This window comes from Carya illinoinensis, chromosome 6 (assembly GCF_018687715.1).
Source record: "Carya illinoinensis cultivar Pawnee chromosome 6, C.illinoinensisPawnee_v1, whole genome shotgun sequence".
NCBI lineage: Eukaryota > Viridiplantae > Streptophyta > Magnoliopsida > Fagales > Juglandaceae > Carya > Carya illinoinensis.
The window spans coordinates 30,100,578-30,119,705 of NC_056757.1; the positions used below are offsets into that span (position 1 = coordinate 30,100,578).

The following is a 19,128-nucleotide window of genomic DNA, read 5'->3' on the forward strand; positions in this document are numbered from 1 at the left end:
TGAAAAAACACTTACTATTGTCTCAGGGGATTTTTTGAGGCTCTCCATTGCGGTGCTTTCACCAATACGTATGTATTCATCCATAAAATCTCCAGTAACCCCATACACCATCATTCTAAGTACTGCAGTTATCTTTTGCATAGAAGATAAATCGAGTCTTTCGACATTATCTCTTCTCTGGACGAAGTACGACTCGTAAGACTCTACCTCATTTAGAATATGAAGAAATAGGGGACGGTTCATTTGAAATCTCATTCGAAATAGATTCGAAGGATATACTGGATTTTCTACAAAATAATCGCGAAATAGCCGCTCGTGCCCCTGAATATGATCACGCCGAATAAACTTACGACGTTGGCGATTGTTACGATGCCTCGATGACTGTCTATCGGCTTCCTCATTAAGAACAACATCACTATCATCTTCAGATGATACGTATGTCAATATTTTGCAAAAAAAAGTACGAGCCATTTGATGAAAGAAGTGAGAGATCAAGGAAGACTATTGAATTTCAGTTCTATAGATCAAATAAAAGAAGAGTTTGTGAGAGTGTGAATGTTAGCAATATGCGTATTTATGGAGGAAAAAGTTACCATTACATATAGAACGAAAAATATTACCACAAAAAAAGTTACCGTTGGAGAAAAGATAAAAAGTATTACCGTTGGAAAAAAAGACAAAAAATGTTACCGTTAAAAAAATGAGTGGAAATTTTATATTCAATACGTGACTAGGTATTATCATTAAAAAAAGGATAAAGAATACTAAATAATAAAATATGGTCATCACGTTAGAAAATGCACTAATTAAATAAAAAAAATTACTATTTTCATAATACGAATTTTGGTTAAAAAATACTGTATTTGATAGTCAAAACTGTAAAAAAATTTAATAGAAATTGATATTTGAAAAAAAAGGTAATAAGACAAAAGAGTTAGTAGTTAAGATTGTAAATGGAAGAGAGAGAAAAAAGTAATAAAAAAAATAGATAAATATTATTTAATAGAATAGAGATAGGGATAGAGAATGGGATGTGAGAGGTATTTAAAATATGAATAAAATTTAAGAAAAAATTTAAAAAAATGTGATTTTAAGTTTAATTATTGAGATGAGAATGAAGATACGGATGGAAATGCTCTAAGTAACCATTGGATGGTACTTACCATGGAAAAAGATTTGCCACTCAGTGGAGCAACTCACTGTTTAGTGGCTGAAAGATCTGCTTCCTATACAAACACATAAATGTTTGAAAACCTTCTATTGGCCGAAAAAGAAAACCTTTGATGAGTTCCAAATTTGGTAATTTGCAGGACTCTCCATAGCCATGTTGAAAATGAGCCGCTGCAAACTCACCCAGTGAGTTTCCCCCAACACAAATACCCATAAAGGGTGTCAAAAGTAATGGGCTCCCCTACAAATCAAACCCATCATAAACCAAGGCCAACACAATAAAGGGTTGAAACTAGTCTTTAGTCTTGGTGTGCCATTTGCATTTTCTAGACACCAATCGTGGCTGGAAAGCCCCATTCCATTAGACCTGGCCCTTTGGTAATGACACTGCTGCTATCATCGTTCTGCAGTAACCCTACTGCTTTTATGGTGGTTGTTCTTCGTTTTAAAGTTTATCATTCTCATCATTTATTGACGTGGTACGTTTTAAGTTATCATTGATTTAAATGATTTTCATATGAAGTTACTTGAGATGAAAAATAACCTTTTATTCTTTTTGTTGCCATATCATGTCGCATCGAGAGTCTAAAAATCAACGACATGATCGAAACGTTCTCTTGACAGATATTTACTCTTTGAACACCGATCTTAGGTGTGTAGTCATGATCCCAACCCATGAGAGATGATATCTAAAAAGATAATGAAAAAAAAAAAAAAACTAGTCCCAGGTTGAGGTTCATTCGTTCTCAACAGAATCTTATGCAATCTTGGCTTGGAGTGCCATCATTCTCAAAGCTATATAGCTTTTGAATAAAACCAGCAAAGTGGTGATGAATAGTGCAATGCAGCAAGTGGCCAAATTGCTGGTTCAAAACCAAAATGAATTGAATAGGGTGGGTGGTCCAGGTGACCGGCGGGGGTGAAAAATCCTGGACCACGTCCACAAGACTAGAATTTGAAGTTGCTAACAAAACTCGAACCAAGTTTGATCGCTTGCTGCAGACTGTTGGTATCCACATTCACAACCTCTACGGACTGCAAATCACAGCCATTCATTTTTCCCGATTTATAACTGAAGCAAAATCCTAATAATTAAACATGATTTTAATATATATATATATGTATATAATATGTGATTCATGGTAAAGCTTATGTATGTATGGTCATTGGGCAGTGATGTGATGGCAAAGTGTCGTATTGGTCCATGTTTTATGGTGTACACTTAAAGAGCTACGAGGAATCGTACTCATGTTGGCCTTTGTTTTCCAGCAAGGTTCGATTCCTTTTCCTTGAATATCTTTTTCTCTCTCTCTTTTTTTTTTTAGAATAATTGTATGATATTTTTGTGAGTAAAATGTTATATACTATCCTCTTATTATTATTTCATTACAGTTTATATTTATAACACGTTTTTTTACTATTGAATCGTGTCATTCATCAAAATTCTTATAATTTTTTAATCCTTTTCGATCGATGCTCTTATCTGTTAATTTTATTCTCTCCTCCACTTTTAACCCTAGTCACCTTAATCTTGGCCAAGTAATGGTAATAATTCAAATAGAAAAAGAAAACTGTTACAGATAAAAAAAAGTATACAAAATAAATTCACAAACTGATATAGGTTCATGGAATTCATAGATCTACTTTATAATAAAAATAACTTTACAATCTAACGTATCAAAAGACACATCAATTTATAAGTTTATCTTTATATAATTTTTTTTTTTACCTAAAATAAATATTTTCCATAAAAAAATGGATTCCACGTTATTCTCAGCCCCTTTAAGATTGTTTCCCCTTTATTCCAACAGACTAAACAACAGAAATTATAGATTAAGATCATCCACAAAAATGTGTCGGAAACGAATGAAAAAATTAAAACATAATAAAGCATTAATAACGTCACTTAGTCATTAAGGTACTGTACTTGATAAATGATCATGTCTTATCTCTGGTTGTACTCATGTTTGACAGTTAATACTGTTATTACTGAGACAGAAAGCACCAAGCAGACATTTCCGCCCAAATTTATCAAGACATTTCACATGCTTTATACATCAATATCATGGTACGTACGGAAATGTTGTCCCCTACGGATCCTTTCCCTTTTTTTATTGTTTAGATTCATTTTGTTTTTTAATCAAAATGGCGCAGTTTCATGGATTGGCCGGGCATCAAAATTGCAAAGTATTAAATAGTAATTGTAAATAGCGTTTTAAAGACAAAAGGGTCGAGACATTGTTTACTTTAGTCAGAACCTAATCTCAAAAGTGTGCGTGTGCATGTGCATGTGTGATCCTCCTCATCAACAATCCAATCCCAAACTAAATTCATTACAACCGCTCATTCTCCTTCCATTTCTATTCGGGCTCTGCATATTAAAATCTTAAGAATCAATAATATCTGTTTGGTTTTCATGAAGTTTGATGAAAATTTAGATTAGGGCATGATCATCTCGATTCTTTCTTCATCTAAAGCACTTTAATAGAGCAAATCTTCATTTCTCATAGCAGCCTTCAGATCTTCTTAGCTTATCTCGTTGTCATTTGGTCTCATGTTGTTTGTGGAACTTTGTTATTCTTATGGCAAGCAGCTCAATTTAATGATCCAATCTAACAATGATTTGTAATATTTTTTTAATAGATTTTCACTTAGACATGGCCAAGAATTTATTTATTTATTTATTTTTAACTTTGTTTGTGACTTAAGAAACGCTAAATAGAAAGTTCACTTAACGTTCACACTACAAGTCTCTCAAGAAAAATTTAGATAGAGAGTTTGTAAATTTGCATGACATATTGCTCAAGCAAAACTTCAAAGAGATAATTCAATCGTTCACTTCGCTCAAGTGAATGACTCATTAATTATTAAATTATGATTTTTGCCATACAACCACATATATATATTATAAACAGTATAATTGTTTTGAACAATGTATTTTCATCCCTAAAGTATAATTTTTCATTTCTCAAGATAATAAAATAATTTACAGTTATGTAGACATAGACACGTTTTCAAACCACGTAAATATATCTTGTGGTTGATTTCTTGTTTTACTTTATTTTCTTGCATCTTTTTTCACAACAACTAACTCTGCACTCTTGCAATCCCTTTGTCTACAATTATTCCATCCACAGGACTATCTTTCTCAATCGATTGTAAAGTTTTGCTAAAATAAATGAATCACCAATGATTGTGGTTTGCAAATAGCTCGCATTGATCAGACGACTCACTGAGAAATTTGTATACTGATACAGAAAAAAGATGTCCTTCTTTCGACCAACCCTGTTTTTCATGCAACTTACCTTGGTACGTTCATCAACATTGTTAAATCCATGTGACATTCCCCGAAATGCCCAGACAATGAGACAAGTAAAACAAAGAGATCCACCTCTGTTATGTGTCTCCTTATTGTGGCTACGATATGTCTGCAGAGCCATGCAGGACAGGGCGGACTTAAGATGTTGCAAGGCCTAAGGAAGAAATTTTGAGCGATGTTTTTTTATTTATTTAAAAAGAAATAATAATATTTTTAAATTGAATTTTTAGATTGTCTTTTTATTTAAAAATAATTCTTATCCTTTTGTAAAGTAAATTACTGATTAGAATTTTATATCATATTTTCAACTTATAACCGACTTAATCTTTATTAGAAAATTATCAATTTAGACAAGTTTTAATCTAATTTAATTTTACAAGACATGCTTTAAACTCTTAGAAGCAACTATAATCATTATTTTCAATAAAGTTTTACAAACAATCTATGCATTTGGAAAAATTTTGGCTCTTACCTCTTTAAAGGATAATAGAAAAACTTTTTATAAACACTCAAAAATTAAAATTTTCTATTTGTAATTTTTATATTATATATTAAATTAACAATAACAAAAGAGAAATGTTTTTTTATAAAAAGAGTACATGAGATAATTATTACGTAAAAATATTTTTAAAACTAGTAATAATATAATATCTTTTTTATATTTTTAATGGTTTCTCATTGAATTAATTTATTTTTTTAATTAAGTTTTTTTTTCTTTTTAATTAATTTTATTTAAAATTTTTTTTAGACCTTCTTCCAGTTGGTGCCTTAGAGCACTAGTAGTAGGTTTACTAGTAGTAGGTTTAACAAACTTTAACTAAAGTTTTCACTTTTACAAATTTTAGTTAGTCACTTTTTATAACACCAAATAATAGACTCAACAAATCTTTCACTATTCTATTAAAATATTGATTTTAAACTTTTTATTGAATTTTAATTCTAATTATAATTTTATCAAATCAATATACTAAAATCAAATTCCAGAAATTCAATCAACCATTGAGAATTCTCAAAAAAAAAAAAAAAAGTCCAAACATCAAAGAAGAAAAATCTCATTCGGTCCGTTCATAGATTCCAGAAAAAGCATTTAAAAAAAAAATAGAGGAGCACGATGGCCTGGGATTTACCGGTGCTCAGAGAATTGTTCGGTGCTGCAGTTCCAAATCGTCCGGTGCTTGAATCTTGTCCGGTACCAAAACCAGAAGCTCTGTTCGGTGCTGCCCTTCACCAGAAATCGCATAAAAAAATTAAAAAAACAAAGGAGACCCAACAATGGAGGCATGGGATTCGGCGGCTTACCGGCGGTCCTTTTATTTTCACGGGGTTGCGTCCGTTCGGTGTTGCAGCTAGAAGACGATGGAGTACGTTCGGTGCTGCGGTTGCTCCCGTTTGGTGCTGCGGTTGCTCTCGTTTGGTGCTGCGGTTGCTCTTCCTTCGGTGCTGCAGACGCTGGAGCTGGGAGGCAATTCGGGAGAGAGTTCCGACCACTGAAAACCAAAAATCTGGGAGAGAGCTGTGAGGTTTTTCTGTTACTCTAGTAAGTTTTGGTGAAGGAGATGAAAATGGCTCTAGTGGGTTTTGGTTAAGGAGATGAAAGGGGAGAACAACAAAAATTTGGCTATGCGGAATTGTTCGGTATAGTGGGGGAATAATATTTTACTCTAAAAATATTATTTAGTTAGTAATTTTAGCTCAATAAATTTAGTTAGCCAAAAGATTGATGGCTAAATTTATTATATACTTATTGAGTCTATTGTAAAATTTTTTTCATATTTTAACTATAATTTAATTTTATTGAGCCGCTATAAATGGTCTTAAGCACCTCTGATGCAGGACAAGCAGTCATCGTGTCATTCTCATCGTGGCGCTCTTGATCCGTTTCCCCATCTGTTGTTTCGGCCTTTATCATTTGGTTTTGTTGTTGGAGTAACACCAGAAAGGCGAAATATCCTGCACTTGATGACGCAAACAACAGGGATTTGTGGGTGGCTAAGATCTCCCAAATAAGCCTTTTTTCCTTTTCAAGAGGCACTTTATTTTCCAAGCACGGATGCTTGATCAAACGGTGCAGATCGCAAGTGGAACAATAAGATTGCAATTATTGGAGTAGTACTTTTTATGGTCTGCAGAACTCGAAAGTTCTTGGCTTTATCTCTCCCGATTTATATATATTATACAGAACAAGATTCCTCCCAGAGTTCCACCCCCTGTTTGGTATAATATAGTAGTACTACTGTTCAGTCTTTCACACCTGTGAGGATCTTTATATGGGTAACCATACCTCCAAGTAGATGGCAACAATAATAAATAATAATAAGAAGTTGGTAAAAAAAAAACTGATTTCTAAGTACATGATCATTATCTTTAAGATCCACCACAAGAGGAATTTTTTTTTTCTTTTACCTTTATTTTCCCCCTTTGAGTACGCGGGACTAGGAGTGTGATTCTAGCAGCAAGCAGGGCAAACAATTCATTTAGATCTGGACTTGGAGGCAATGGTTGCTTAAGCGTAGAGATTGCTCTATGCCAAGGTGGGGTGCCTGGCCTCAAGCCTTAACAGAAATCCTACTAATCAGCTGAGGAGAGTTTGAAATCCTACTGGATTTCAAATGATAAATGCGACACATGCTTACTAAACCAAAGGGTCCCCAAAAAGCAAAGCAATCTTACTAGATTTTATTTGATATGGAATGACAGTTCAGGGGGGGCGCCTTTGATAAAGACCATAATACAAAAAGTCACTGGAAACCAATAGGGCCAAACAGACCCACTTGATCAGGGCAGAATAAACCTAATAGACTCTAAAAACAGCCACCAAGAGGCTGAAGTAGACACTCGAGGTTCTTAACCAAAGGCAAGAAAGAGTGTGTAGAACCGCCCTGTGAAAGAACGCAAACCCTAGACAAAGACAATAGACTTGAGGGGATGACTGGCCAGATGTTTACAGGGGAAGTGGTGTGGGGCCCATGTTAGCAGGGACAGGCCGGCATGAACAGTCCCATGCCCTCCTCCCTTTTTTTTTTTTTTTTTTTTTTTTTTGATTTTTGATGTTATATGTGCTCTCTCCTTAAAATTGTTAATTTGTTGTATGTCCCTCCAAAACATCTTCGTCCAGCCGAAGAGCGGCCACCACCACCCAACCAACTACCCATTACAACAAACCACAACCCCGATTCAGAAATCAGAATCCACAGGCACAAACAAAGAAAGTGCCAGAAAAATCAGACACAGGAGAAAACAAATATAATAAATAAAAGAAAGGAAACCAGCCGAGCAGAGATTCCAGAGCAGAAAGATACTCTCTTTATCCCCTCACTCATTACTCTCTCTATTTCAAGCTCTCTGCTTTGTGGTTCTGAATTTCATTTCCAAATGGATTGTTGGTCTTCCCCTCTCGCTATGGATGATGAGTTTGAGAAGCTTGTGATTCGAATGAACCCTCCCAGGTACTTTCTTTCATCTCTGGATGTTTTTTCATTCCTTTTATCTGTACTGGGATTCCATTTTACGTTCCAATTCGATCTTGGCTCTCGTGGAATTGGACCGCTTTTCTTTCATTTCTCGAAATTTCCACCGTAATGAGCTGAAAGCGTCGATCTTGATTGTTTTAGCCACATGGGTTTGTGATTTAGTTCCCTGCTTGATTACGGAATTTGCAGGGTTACAGTTGATAATGCCTCCAGCAGGAAAGCCACTTTGATTAAGGTATTTGATTGAATTCTCTAAATTCTTTTGGGTTATCTTGTATGCAATTCGAGAGACCCTCTGTTGCAATGAATTTTGTGGAATTGTTAGGTCGATAGTGCAAATAAGCGCGGGAGTTTGTTGGAGTTGGTTCAAGTTCTCATTGACTTGAATCTTATAATTCGTCGAGCTTACATTTCTTCAGATGGGGAATGGTTCATGGATGGTTAGTTTCTGATTTTCATAAATACGTAAGACCCTGAATGTGTGGTTTGTGATTGAGTTTTCTTGTTTCCATTTGTTCTTTGCAGTATTTCATGTCACAGATCAGAATGGCAACAAGCTATTTGATGACGATCTTGCTGAACGTATTCAAGTGGTAGATATGCGAACCAACATTCTTTTTACGTTTTATTATACCAATTATGAAGTGCCTAAGAAATTATTACCTTGGAGCTGGAGATATTGATGTTAAGAGTGCGAAATCTGAAGGATGTTTAAGCTGATATACTTCTAGGAAGAACTTGGTAGCTGATTTCTGTTGTTTTCCCCGGTACTTTGCTAAACGCTCATATTGGTTTTGTGTAGTCCGGCAAATTTGTCAAAATAGTTTTATCAATACCCTAGCTTTATTTATTCCTATTCGGATCAATATAGCTTCTTCTATTCTGCTAATGAATCTCTGTTCATATTAATTTCTTATTTAATTACATGATGATCATGAAAGGAACCTAGTTGATCAAACTGTACATAGGTACAAAAATATCAAACAGAAAATAGTGTTGTGTTCTATGAAGCCTCCAATGGGCCGGGAGCTCGCTACAAGGACTTCAACTTTAATCACCATCCTCGATTACATAGATCAACAATTAAAAACTAGTACGACCAGACAAAGAAGGAGGGGCTGTGCTTGCTGTTTGGTCCGTACTAGAATTATTTAGATGGAGCCATGTGAATTGCAAGCCATATTTATAGTTTAATTTTACATGTCACAGTCGCTAGGACCTAAGGCACATAGCTTTCGATCCTTGAGAAGGTCCGTGGGTGTCCAAGCTGCCACAGAACACACAACAATTGAATTGACTGGAAGAGACAGGCCAGGCCTACTCTCAGAGGCTTTCGCTGTTCTGGCTAACCTCAAATGTAATGTGGTAGCAGCAGAAGTCTGGACCCACAATTCAAGAATGGCGTCAGTTGTCCTCATTACTGATGAGGCAACTGGATTGCCAATTGACAATCCTGATCAGCTTGCTAAGATCAAACAACTTCTTCTTTATGTGCTAAAGGGGGACAGAGATAAACGGGGTGCAAACACTGCTGTTTCGGCAGGTTCCACTCATAAGGAACGGAGGCTGCATCAAATGATGTATGCTGATCGCGATTATGATATGGATGACACAGATTGCAAGTCAACAAGTGACAGGAGCAAACTTCTTGTAACTGTAGAGAAATGTGCAGATAAGGGATATACTGTTGTGAACTTGAGGTGCCCTGACCGTCCTAAGCTATTGTTTGATACTGTATGCACGTTGACAGATATGCAATATGTGGTATACCATGGAACTGTCATTGCTGAAGGACCAGAGGCTTATCAGGTCGTCTTTTGTTACTTTGAATTGCTTTGATCGCTCTTCTTCAAGATCTTGATTATGCTTTGCATTGACTAACGTTGAAAACATTGGCTTTCTATGTGTATAGGAATATTATATCAGGCATATGGATGGCTACCCTGTTAGTTCTGAAGCAGAGAGGCAAAGGGTAATTCATTGCCTGGAGGCTGCTATCAAGAGGCGAACTTCTGAGGTAAAGAAGTGGACGCCGCCCGCGGGGGGGAGAGGGGGGGTGTGGTTGGGGGAATTCAAATACATACATGATTTTCAGTACTTGTCCAACTCTTATGTGATGCTAATGCACATTCTCATAATACAGGGCATAAGACTAGAACTCTGTGGTGAAGACAGAATTGGCCTTCTATCTGATGTTACTCGAATATTCAGAGAAAATGGTTTATCAGTAAGCCGAGCAGAGGTCACCACCAGGGGTTCCCAAGCTGTAAATGCTTTTTATGTGACTGATGCATCAGGAAATCCAGTAAAGAGTGAAACAATTGAGGCAGTTCGGAAAGAGATTGGCCTGATCACAATGCTACATGTGAAGGATGATGCCTACTCAAAATCTCCAACCCAGGAGAGTGGGAAATTCTCTTTGGGTAATCTCTTTCGAACCAGATCGGAGAAGTTCCTATACAACTTGGGTTTGATGAAGTCATGTTCTTAAGCATTAATAAGTTTTTTCCCCTAACAAAGGAAAGGTGCTGTCCATTAATGCCTGTAGATATCAAGAAATGTCTGCTTGGTTGTAGATTTTGCCTGTAGATAGATTTTGCAGGTGAATCCCTTGTTGATCTTGGTCAGGCTTTGAACTTTCAATATTTCAACAATTGCTAAGCTTCATGTGTACAGTTCCTTATGCTGTCTCTTTTTGTTCCATGTTTGGTGTACATAAATCCTCTTGTTTCATACTTTGGTCTTCAGACTCTTTTGTAGACTATATATAAATGGACAATTTAAAAAACAATTCTTTTGCTGCGGCATCAAACATAATGCCGAAAATGACATGGAAAATTGTAGAGACTTGGCTCAAAACGGCTTTGTCGTTTTTTAAATAAAGCCTCGATATTCATCGAAAAAAAGACTCAAATAGAAGAGAGGAGATGGATAGGCATGGCCCTTGACCTGAGAAAGCCGCCAAGGTTGACATGTCACATGTTGCTATTCTGAGGAGACAATTACGTACATTTATGACACTGCAGTATAGTAAATTCCACAACACATCGAAAGTCATGAGTAGTTTTCACTTTTCATTCCAGGCATTTATTATTAATTTTATTATTTTCTCCTCTCTTGGAAGTGGCTACGTAGTGGTTTGGTAGGTAAGGTCACTAGCGAACAGTAACCTCACTGCTCTCTGTACTCGCTACTCCATGTGGCATCATCTGTATTCAGTGGTGCGAGAACTTAAGGACGGACTGGTTTGCTACCTTTTACACCCCTTTCCAACTTCTATTATTATTTTTGGAATCTTTTGCCTATTAAAATTTGTTTTGTTCTCCCTCACTGTACCCGAGATAAACCTCCAGTTTTCCATTCCCGTTGATGACATGCTTTCTTTCTATGGCTGTAATCGAGTTCTGTCGAGCCAAATTTTGATTTATTGAACTCGGCTCGATTTAAAATATTTGAATTTGAATTCGAGTTCGAGTTCGAATTCGAATTCGAATTCGAAATCAAAATTTTTTTCAATTCTTTGTTTGAACTCGATTCACAACTCGAGTTTGAGCTCGTCCCACAAACGAGTTCGAGTCGAGCCGAGCTCGAACTTGAGCTCGAATTTAAATTTTTTTTAATAAGATTTAATAATTAATAAATTAATTAAATAAATAAAAAAGAACTAATATTAAATTTATACAACTAATAAGTAGAACCTTTATTAAATTATAAAATTTTAAAAAATTTATAAATAATTAATATAACTAGTTGATATTTATCCAAAATAACAATATATTATATGCCTACATATATTATTAATATATACACTTAATATAATAGAATATATCTATTTCATATATGGTTCTCACATACTAGTATATGAAATTATTAAATTTTATTAACTAATTATTGTACAAATTATAAAATATACCTATGAAATATATTTACTATATAAACATAAGTAATTAGAATACATATTATATATTTAATTATAAAAGTGGTATGCTTATATTATTAGCCAATACATATATACATGCATAGGTGTATGTATATATTTGTCAATATATGAATGAGTTTTAATCGAGTCGACTCGAGTATAAACGAGCGAGCCTAAACGAGTCTTAGTTGAGTCGAGTTGAGTTTTGTTGAGTATGTATCATTTACAAATCGAGCGAGTATCTATTTTAACAAACGAGCTTTTTTTTCACGAGTCGAGTTCGATTCGAGTTTAACCGAGCGAGTACCGAGCGAACTATCAAACAGACTGATTTATTTACAGCCCTATTTCTCCCCTTCGTTTTCTACTTTTGAAGTGCTTTTCTTTTAGTTTGATCAAAGTCCCCACCCCCTCCCCCACTTTTGTTTTTATCACAATTGCTGTAAACCATGGTTCAAGCACTACAAAGAGTGTACAGATTGATAGTACGATGCATACAAAGGGCACATAGGGTAGATTGATTTTACACAACGATAAATAATTTATACAAATTTTAAATAAACAAGTCTTTATAAATAAATAAAAAATGAATCACACTTAAAAAATAAAAAATAAAAAATAAAAAACTATTATTTATTTGTGGAGCTCATTTTTTTATAAAAGATTTATGTAAAACTTGTTTATTTAAAATTTGTACCCAGTATTATTCTTAGAGCATTCACATTGATCTATGCATATACATATATAAAGTTATTTTTGCATAATATAAGCATAAATTTAGCTATATTAGATTATCCATTTTCAAATATTTAGCTAATTATAAACAATAACTTTACACTTTTACATATTTACTATTTACTCTTCAAATATATTTTACTTATTCTTTATCTCTCTTCCCACACTTTTCCACACACACTCTATTATTTCTCGTTCCTCCAAAATAATAAAATATCATATTTTATTATCATTTTGTTTCAAATATGCATAAACCAATATGAAAGTTTTATTTGAATGACAAAATAAATATGCAAAAGAGATGATTTTACATATGCATAAATATAGACCAATATAAATGCTCTCAGGGAGTTGACATGTATAAACAATAAAATGATGTCCACATTTATTTGCTCATCATAATAATATAAAAAAACATGATGGTCAACTTAAAATTTAGAAAATGAAAATTTATTTATTTATTTTTGGGTAGGCAAACAAAAAGATAACATAAATAATTGCCGACGAAAAACTAATTTGAATTGGGCAATGCTAGGGATTCCTGATCCTGTTGTCCAATCTCGTCTTTATTTTTTTTTACATCATTTTTTTAATATTTAAAAAAAATTATATCTTATTAAACAACACTATTTTAATTATTAAGTAAAAAAACATAAAAAATAAATAAATAAATGAGAGCGGAGCTGGCAACCCAGCGGAATCCTTATCTTTTTCATTTGAATTTAATAGAACGATGATGTCTGAAATTATTTATATAATCAATCAATCAATCAATGAAATAGGCGTTTATAAAGAGTCCAGACAGAACCTTAAACAATGGAGGGACGTTTGCGTCACGCATCTTTACAACCGCATGTGACGTCGTTTTCACCTTGTTCGTATTAGGCCGAGATTGATCGCTACCGTCCGTTCCATGTCACCCAATCCCAATTGCCGATACGTGTGGGGTCCACAACTCTGCTTTTTGTAAGTCGTCCTTTTGCATTTACTCTTATATTTATTTCTATTTAGATTTAAAATGTAGTATAGAATTAATAATTTAATGGATAAAAAAAAGTATTTATTGGAATCTTATTCGATGCATGAAAAAGCATTACCTTCTCTTTTATTTATTGTTTCAAAACCAATGATAACGTGACATTGGATCCCAACAATAATTAGTGACTCTCTTTTGCAATTTGATCCAAAATATCATTGATATATATTTTTTTTAAAAAAAGAAAAATGGAATACTTTATTAAGATTCTTTATAATTTTTAATTTTTTGCCAAACATTTTTTAGATGATTATATTAAACCTCACAATATTAAATAAATAAGTAATGTCCATATGATATGTATCTGGGTCGTTTTTCTTTAATATTATATGGAACCTGCTACAGCTATAGAGGGCACGAGCAGGTAATTTTTTTTAAATATTTTTTTATAAATCCTTTAAATATTTAATAAAATATAATATATATTAATTAAAAATATTTTCTTAACTATTAAATAAAAATAAATAAATCGGTGAGGATCCTCGATGACATCCTCGATTGCCCCAACTATTGTTCTTATTACATAGGATAAAATAAGCATAATTATTAAATTCAATGCATATTCCAAAAAGGATTATGATGGTTACAAATAAGGCTCTGTGAGAAGAATCAGCTGGCAGTAAAGATTAAATAAATAAAAGATAAAATGAATTTATGAGCCTTCAATTAATGGCCTAAATTAAGAGTCTTGATTGGTATACGGCATGGACGTAACACGGCTCTTTCTGTTCCTCTTCTAGCCTACTCCCGTCATTAATAAATATTTATTTTTTATTATATTTATGCTTTAATATGTCACTTCACAATCATCTATGAGTCACCTCTGTCCCAACCCCTTTTGGATTTTTAAATTCTTTTTTAAGTATTTGAATATCCACACAACAAAACGTGCGTGCCAACCTCAACATATATGAATGAATTCATCGTCACAATACAAGTATTTCCAAAAAAAAGCGAGAACCTGTACGGATGAGGGTTGCAGACACACTATCCGTACAAAAAACCAGACATATAACGAATAAAATATTCCTAATATTATGAATTGAGATAAGAGAGGAGACTGTGGGTCCCACCGCTCACTGACACGGACTGCGTTCTCTCTCAAAACCACCATCAAGAAAACCCAATCTTCCAATAATAACGGTTACAGTTTTTCAACAGTTAAGTCAGTAAATAATAATAATACGAATAAAGTTAGTGGAAGTATCATTTTAATTTGACAAACTTTAGTTAACAGGTGGTGTAGTGTGCAGATAAAGATCAATAAGTCTTAATGGAGTCCGCTACCCCAAGCCCAACAAAAGCTGTGGTTATGAGATTGCTAAAGTAGGCCGACTGGGTTCACGGGCCCATTTACACTTTTTGCAAAATCACTAAGGAATAATAATAATAATAATAATAATAATAATATCACTTTATAATCTGATTTACCACGTCAACGTATTCAAGAACCCTAAACCTTTGGTTCCCTAATCACTTTAATAAAACTCCCAGTGTTATAAATCTCTTTCTTCAGGAACAAAAATAAACAAAATCCTTAGGTGCAGAATTCATCCAAAGAAAAGCCCACACCGAAGCAGAGTAAAAGATTAAAAAAGAGAAAAACAACTAGGAACATCCACGTTAGACAACTGGAAGCTCACCGGAGTCCGCAATGACCACCTTCTTTCTAGGACGGTCTCCTCGGTCAGTTTCTTGGGATTCAATCAGCCTAACAACATCCATGCCCTCCAGAACTTGTCCAAAGACAACGTGCCTTTGATCCAGCCATGAAGTCTGCCAATTACCAGATAAGGAAATATTTATACGTTAAGTGTAGTAGCAACATGACATCTTCTGTAAACTCTCACTAACCACAAATGAAAACCATTAAAAACTCTAGCCCGCCAGAAATATAGATGGTTTTCAATTACGCATACAACCAAAAGTTCACATCAGCAGTCCAACATGGATTCAACAGCCAACATCTCATAAGGATTCCAGTATTGGGAGTAGCCAATGCAGAAAGGAAGAAACAAGATATAGCTTGCCAAGGACAGTTCATCTCAACAATGCCTCTTACAAACTATCGACCAAGAAATTTTGGAATTCTAGATTCATGAGTTGGATTCGGCAACAAACAAATGGAACATAATTACCCAGTTTGAGGGACATGTTTGCCATTTGAACCCACAAACTAAAAACTGGTGCCCAACCTTTTTAAGGATCATTTTCCTAGCAAACTTGACTTAGTTAAAAAAAAAAAAAAAAGGTTCCCATGAGTATTCTTTAACTCTCAAGTAGAACTCTGAAACAAAGGAACTGGGGAACAATCAAAAGTAAAGCATTTAAAGTTTCTCAAGCAATTAGTAAGAGTAACATAGAAACTTTTTACTACATTTAGGTACCTTGACAGTGCATATGAAAAACTGACTCCCATTGGTGTTGGGGCCTGCATTTGCCATGCTAACAACTCCCGGTCCAACATGAGCCACTGCAAAACACCATTAAGTTGCGCATTGGTACTCACAATCACACAAACGATATAATGGAATTGAAGAAGTAACCACAAGCAAACACGAAATCACGTAAGGATCTAAGGTGGGCTTTCATTCACAGAGAGCTCCAGCCAGTTGCAACTGTCTAATGAGAAGTGAAAATGAACTTACACTTGAAATTCTCATCTTTGAATGTACGACCATATATACTTTTACCTCCCGTTCCCTGCACAAATTTGAAGTTGTCTGCAATAAGTAGATGGATATGCTAACAAGTTCAAGCTCAACAGCCCACATAAAGTATCACCCAAGATTACAAAATAGAATATTCTTTTTCTTTTTTGAGAAACAAACACAATATGGCCACCTGGAATTTGTTCAAGTTACAGTGGCCAATATTTTGATAAAGAGACTCATTGTTAGAAAGAGCTCTAAGGCTAAAAAGAAACCCATGCATCCGGTCCAAGAAATTGGAACAACAATTTGTCCAGTCAACCATATGAACTCATGATGATAGATTTTTATGTTTCTGTATCACAAGGTTATCGGTCTCAGACGTAAGCGTAGACATGCAGCAAAGCAGATTTGAATATTTGGTGGGGTGGACCTCTGAACTTTCTAACAGGGGTAAAGTTCCATTTCAAATTAACGAGGTTGATACCATATGAGATTCATATTATGCAGTTTAAAAGAAATCAAGGTGGCAGGAACAAGCATATCTGGGGCAAGTCTTTCCTGTAATAGACAACATTTACCATCTAAAGGTAGAAAGCTTCAATCATCTCGATGGAATTAGAGCTCCAAAATTACACTAATTTCTTCCTAGCTCATGACATTAATGACAGCCTACTACTTTAGTACTTTATGATGACGACAGGTGGTTTCTCCACCCTAGAGGGAAATATATAGATTATCAAAGTGGCAAATGAGTAGAATTTCTCATCCACAAATTTTTGTCAATTGTAGAACAGTTTTAATAGTAGACTTGCTAAAAAAGGACCTTATCGCTCAGGAAAGTAATTATATCAGAACCCGGTATAAATTATTTATGAAGGTTAAGTCAAATGGGTGCAAGAAAGCAAAATTTCACAACAGAAAGATGAGAAGGCACCTTTAACTACCAGCTGAGTTGAACTTTTTTCTCCTATAAACCTTGGCTTCTTACCAATTTATATTAACCACGACATCATGCTTTATCACAGTGACCAACTACTAGAATGCTGCAAATCTGTTGATAATTTTTTTTTACCTTAATCTTAGTGTGCTTTGTGTCGATTCAAAACCCAATAGAAAAGACTTTTATAAGTAAATCTGATTGAAAAGATTGGCAACAAAAATCAATGATATTGATGATGCAGTGCAAACGATATCAGCCATAGACGAACTATGGACATATAAGCATGAGAAAAGCACCCACGTTTCCTTTATCAAAGTCCCCTCCTTGAATCATGAAATCCTTGATTACGCGATGAAATGCGGAACCTTTGTACCCAAAGCCCTTCTCTCCTAATAAAGATACACAATTGAGAATTGAGAGTGAATAGAAATCCATCCAAAAAGGTCACCCAAATAAGATAACTAAAAGAAACCAAGAAACTCAATAAGTGAAAAGCATGCAGCCAAAAAACTAACAGACAACCTGTGCAAAGGGCACGGAAGTTCTCTGCCGTCTGGGGCACATCATCACCATACAACCCAATAACAATCCTTCCGGCAAGCTTCCCTACAGGATTCCCGATACTTACATCAAAATAAACTCTGTTGGTAACTTTTGATTGTAAGGTTGCTTCCTACAAGCGAATGAAAGAAAGGCACACCCGCTGAGTCACTACACATAATTATACAACATTAAGCTCTTCGCACCACAAATCTCTCACTCAAATACAAAAGGGGGCGTGTGTGTATGTGTGTCTCCACGTATAAACATTCAAGAATCCTCGATTTGGAAAAGCCATTGAAAATGCAGCAATTAAACGAGCTCACCCGTTCGGAACAGAACTAATCTTGTAAACAATCAAAACTAGATTAGGATGCGGTTCAGTAGAATATTAGTAGGGCAAACCAAACAGATGCATAAGATATAAAATTTCTCTTTTTATTTCTTTTCTACCAAAATCTTTAATTTCTTCATATTCGCAGTAACCAAAAGGAGAGTAGGAAAAATTGCGCTAGAAAGGAAACCCTAACCTCGGCACTGGCCCTGACCGAGCCAAGAAGACCAGCTCTCCTATAAGAAGGATTCGACGACGAATATGTGAGAGGGCTTACACACAAAGGGCTGGAGAAGAAGCTCAATGAAGACGGCGATGGAGATATCCGAAGTTTGACCGAACTGCACGTGGGACTCGGAACCCCGATCCGGTACACGCTTCGTGTACCCGATAACGACCCGACATTTGGCTGCAAATCCAAGCAAACAGTCAGAAAAATCAAAAAGATTTTCAAACTAAATTCCTGACTGGCTGCCAAGAAAGTTCGGAAAGCTAAATAGAAAATTCGCGAAGAGTAAGAGTATTTTTACAAGGGAGGCCGCCATTGACGGATACAGAGATATTTGGGTGTGTGTTTGGGAGAGAGGAGTTGGTGAGCAATCGAGTGATAAGGCCAATGTTCGACGACGATTTCAGGGTGACGAATGGAAGATAGAAATGGATTAATGATAGACGCACAGCACCTTTTTCTTATGTATTTACAGGTTACTTACATTTTTATTTACAAAATTTATTTTGTTAGTTTTTTTTTTAATTTAAATTTTTAATTTTAAATTTCATAATTTTTAACTTATAAATAACTGATATATAAAAAAATAAATTTTTTTTAAAATTTTTTTAAAATAAGTTTAACATTTTTCTTTTGGAATGTTTTTCATGATACATGATATAAAATAAGAGTACTTTTATAAAATAGTGTCATTTTATATGATATTTTATAATAATATTCTTTATTTTAAAATATAATTGTAAAATATGTTGCAAAAAATATTATGTATTTATCATTTTTCA

General features: G+C 34.6%; 2 protein-coding genes across 2 annotated transcripts; one reads left to right on the forward strand and one right to left on the reverse strand.

Moving 5' to 3' along the window:
- The first annotated feature begins 7,556 nt into the window (after positions 1 to 7,556).
- On the forward strand, positions 7,557 to 10,694 carry LOC122314173 (ACT domain-containing protein ACR4-like). Its single transcript, XM_043129587.1, has 7 exons — positions 7,557 to 7,935; positions 8,149 to 8,194; positions 8,285 to 8,399; positions 8,485 to 8,552; positions 9,169 to 9,768; positions 9,872 to 9,976; positions 10,103 to 10,694. Exons 1-7 carry the CDS (start codon positions 7,862 to 7,864, stop codon positions 10,448 to 10,450), a joined length of 1,356 nt encoding a protein of 451 aa, XP_042985521.1. The 5' UTR covers positions 7,557 to 7,861; the 3' UTR covers positions 10,451 to 10,694.
- A 4,329-nt stretch (positions 10,695 to 15,023) lies between these two features.
- Positions 15,024 to 18,799, reverse strand: LOC122314387 (photosynthetic NDH subunit of lumenal location 5, chloroplastic-like). Its single transcript, XM_043129927.1, has 7 exons — positions 18,648 to 18,799; positions 18,314 to 18,526; positions 17,766 to 17,916; positions 17,544 to 17,632; positions 16,298 to 16,352; positions 16,037 to 16,122; positions 15,024 to 15,425 (listed from the first exon to the last, which is right to left on the reverse strand). Exons 1-7 carry the CDS (start codon positions 18,660 to 18,662, stop codon positions 15,273 to 15,275), a joined length of 762 nt encoding a protein of 253 aa, XP_042985861.1. The 5' UTR covers positions 18,663 to 18,799; the 3' UTR covers positions 15,024 to 15,272.
- Positions 18,800 to 19,128: the final 329 nt, after the last annotated feature.

What these genes read in the sequence shown, in the direction of transcription:
- LOC122314173 (XM_043129587.1), top strand. Translation starts at nt 7,862, where the DNA reads ATGGATTGTTGGTCTTCCCCTCTCGCTATGGATGATGAGTTTGAGAAG. An exon ending in ATTCGAATGAACCCTCCCAG is followed by an intron (nt 7,936 to 8,148) that starts GTACTTTCTTTC and finishes CGGAATTTGCAG; the next exon opens with GGTTACAGTTGATAATGCCT. An exon ending in TCAAGAGGCGAACTTCTGAG is followed by an intron (nt 9,977 to 10,102) that starts GTAAAGAAGTGG and finishes CTCATAATACAG; the next exon opens with GGCATAAGACTAGAACTCTG.
- LOC122314387 (XM_043129927.1), bottom strand. An exon ending in CTTCCGTGCCCTTTGCACAG is followed by an intron (nt 17,633 to 17,765) that starts GTTGTCTGTTAG and finishes TATCTTTATTAG; the next exon opens with GAGAGAAGGGCTTTGGGTAC. An exon ending in CAAAGATGAGAATTTCAAGT is followed by an intron (nt 16,123 to 16,297) that starts GTAAGTTCATTT and finishes GGTGTTTTGCAG; the next exon opens with TGGCTCATGTTGGACCGGGA.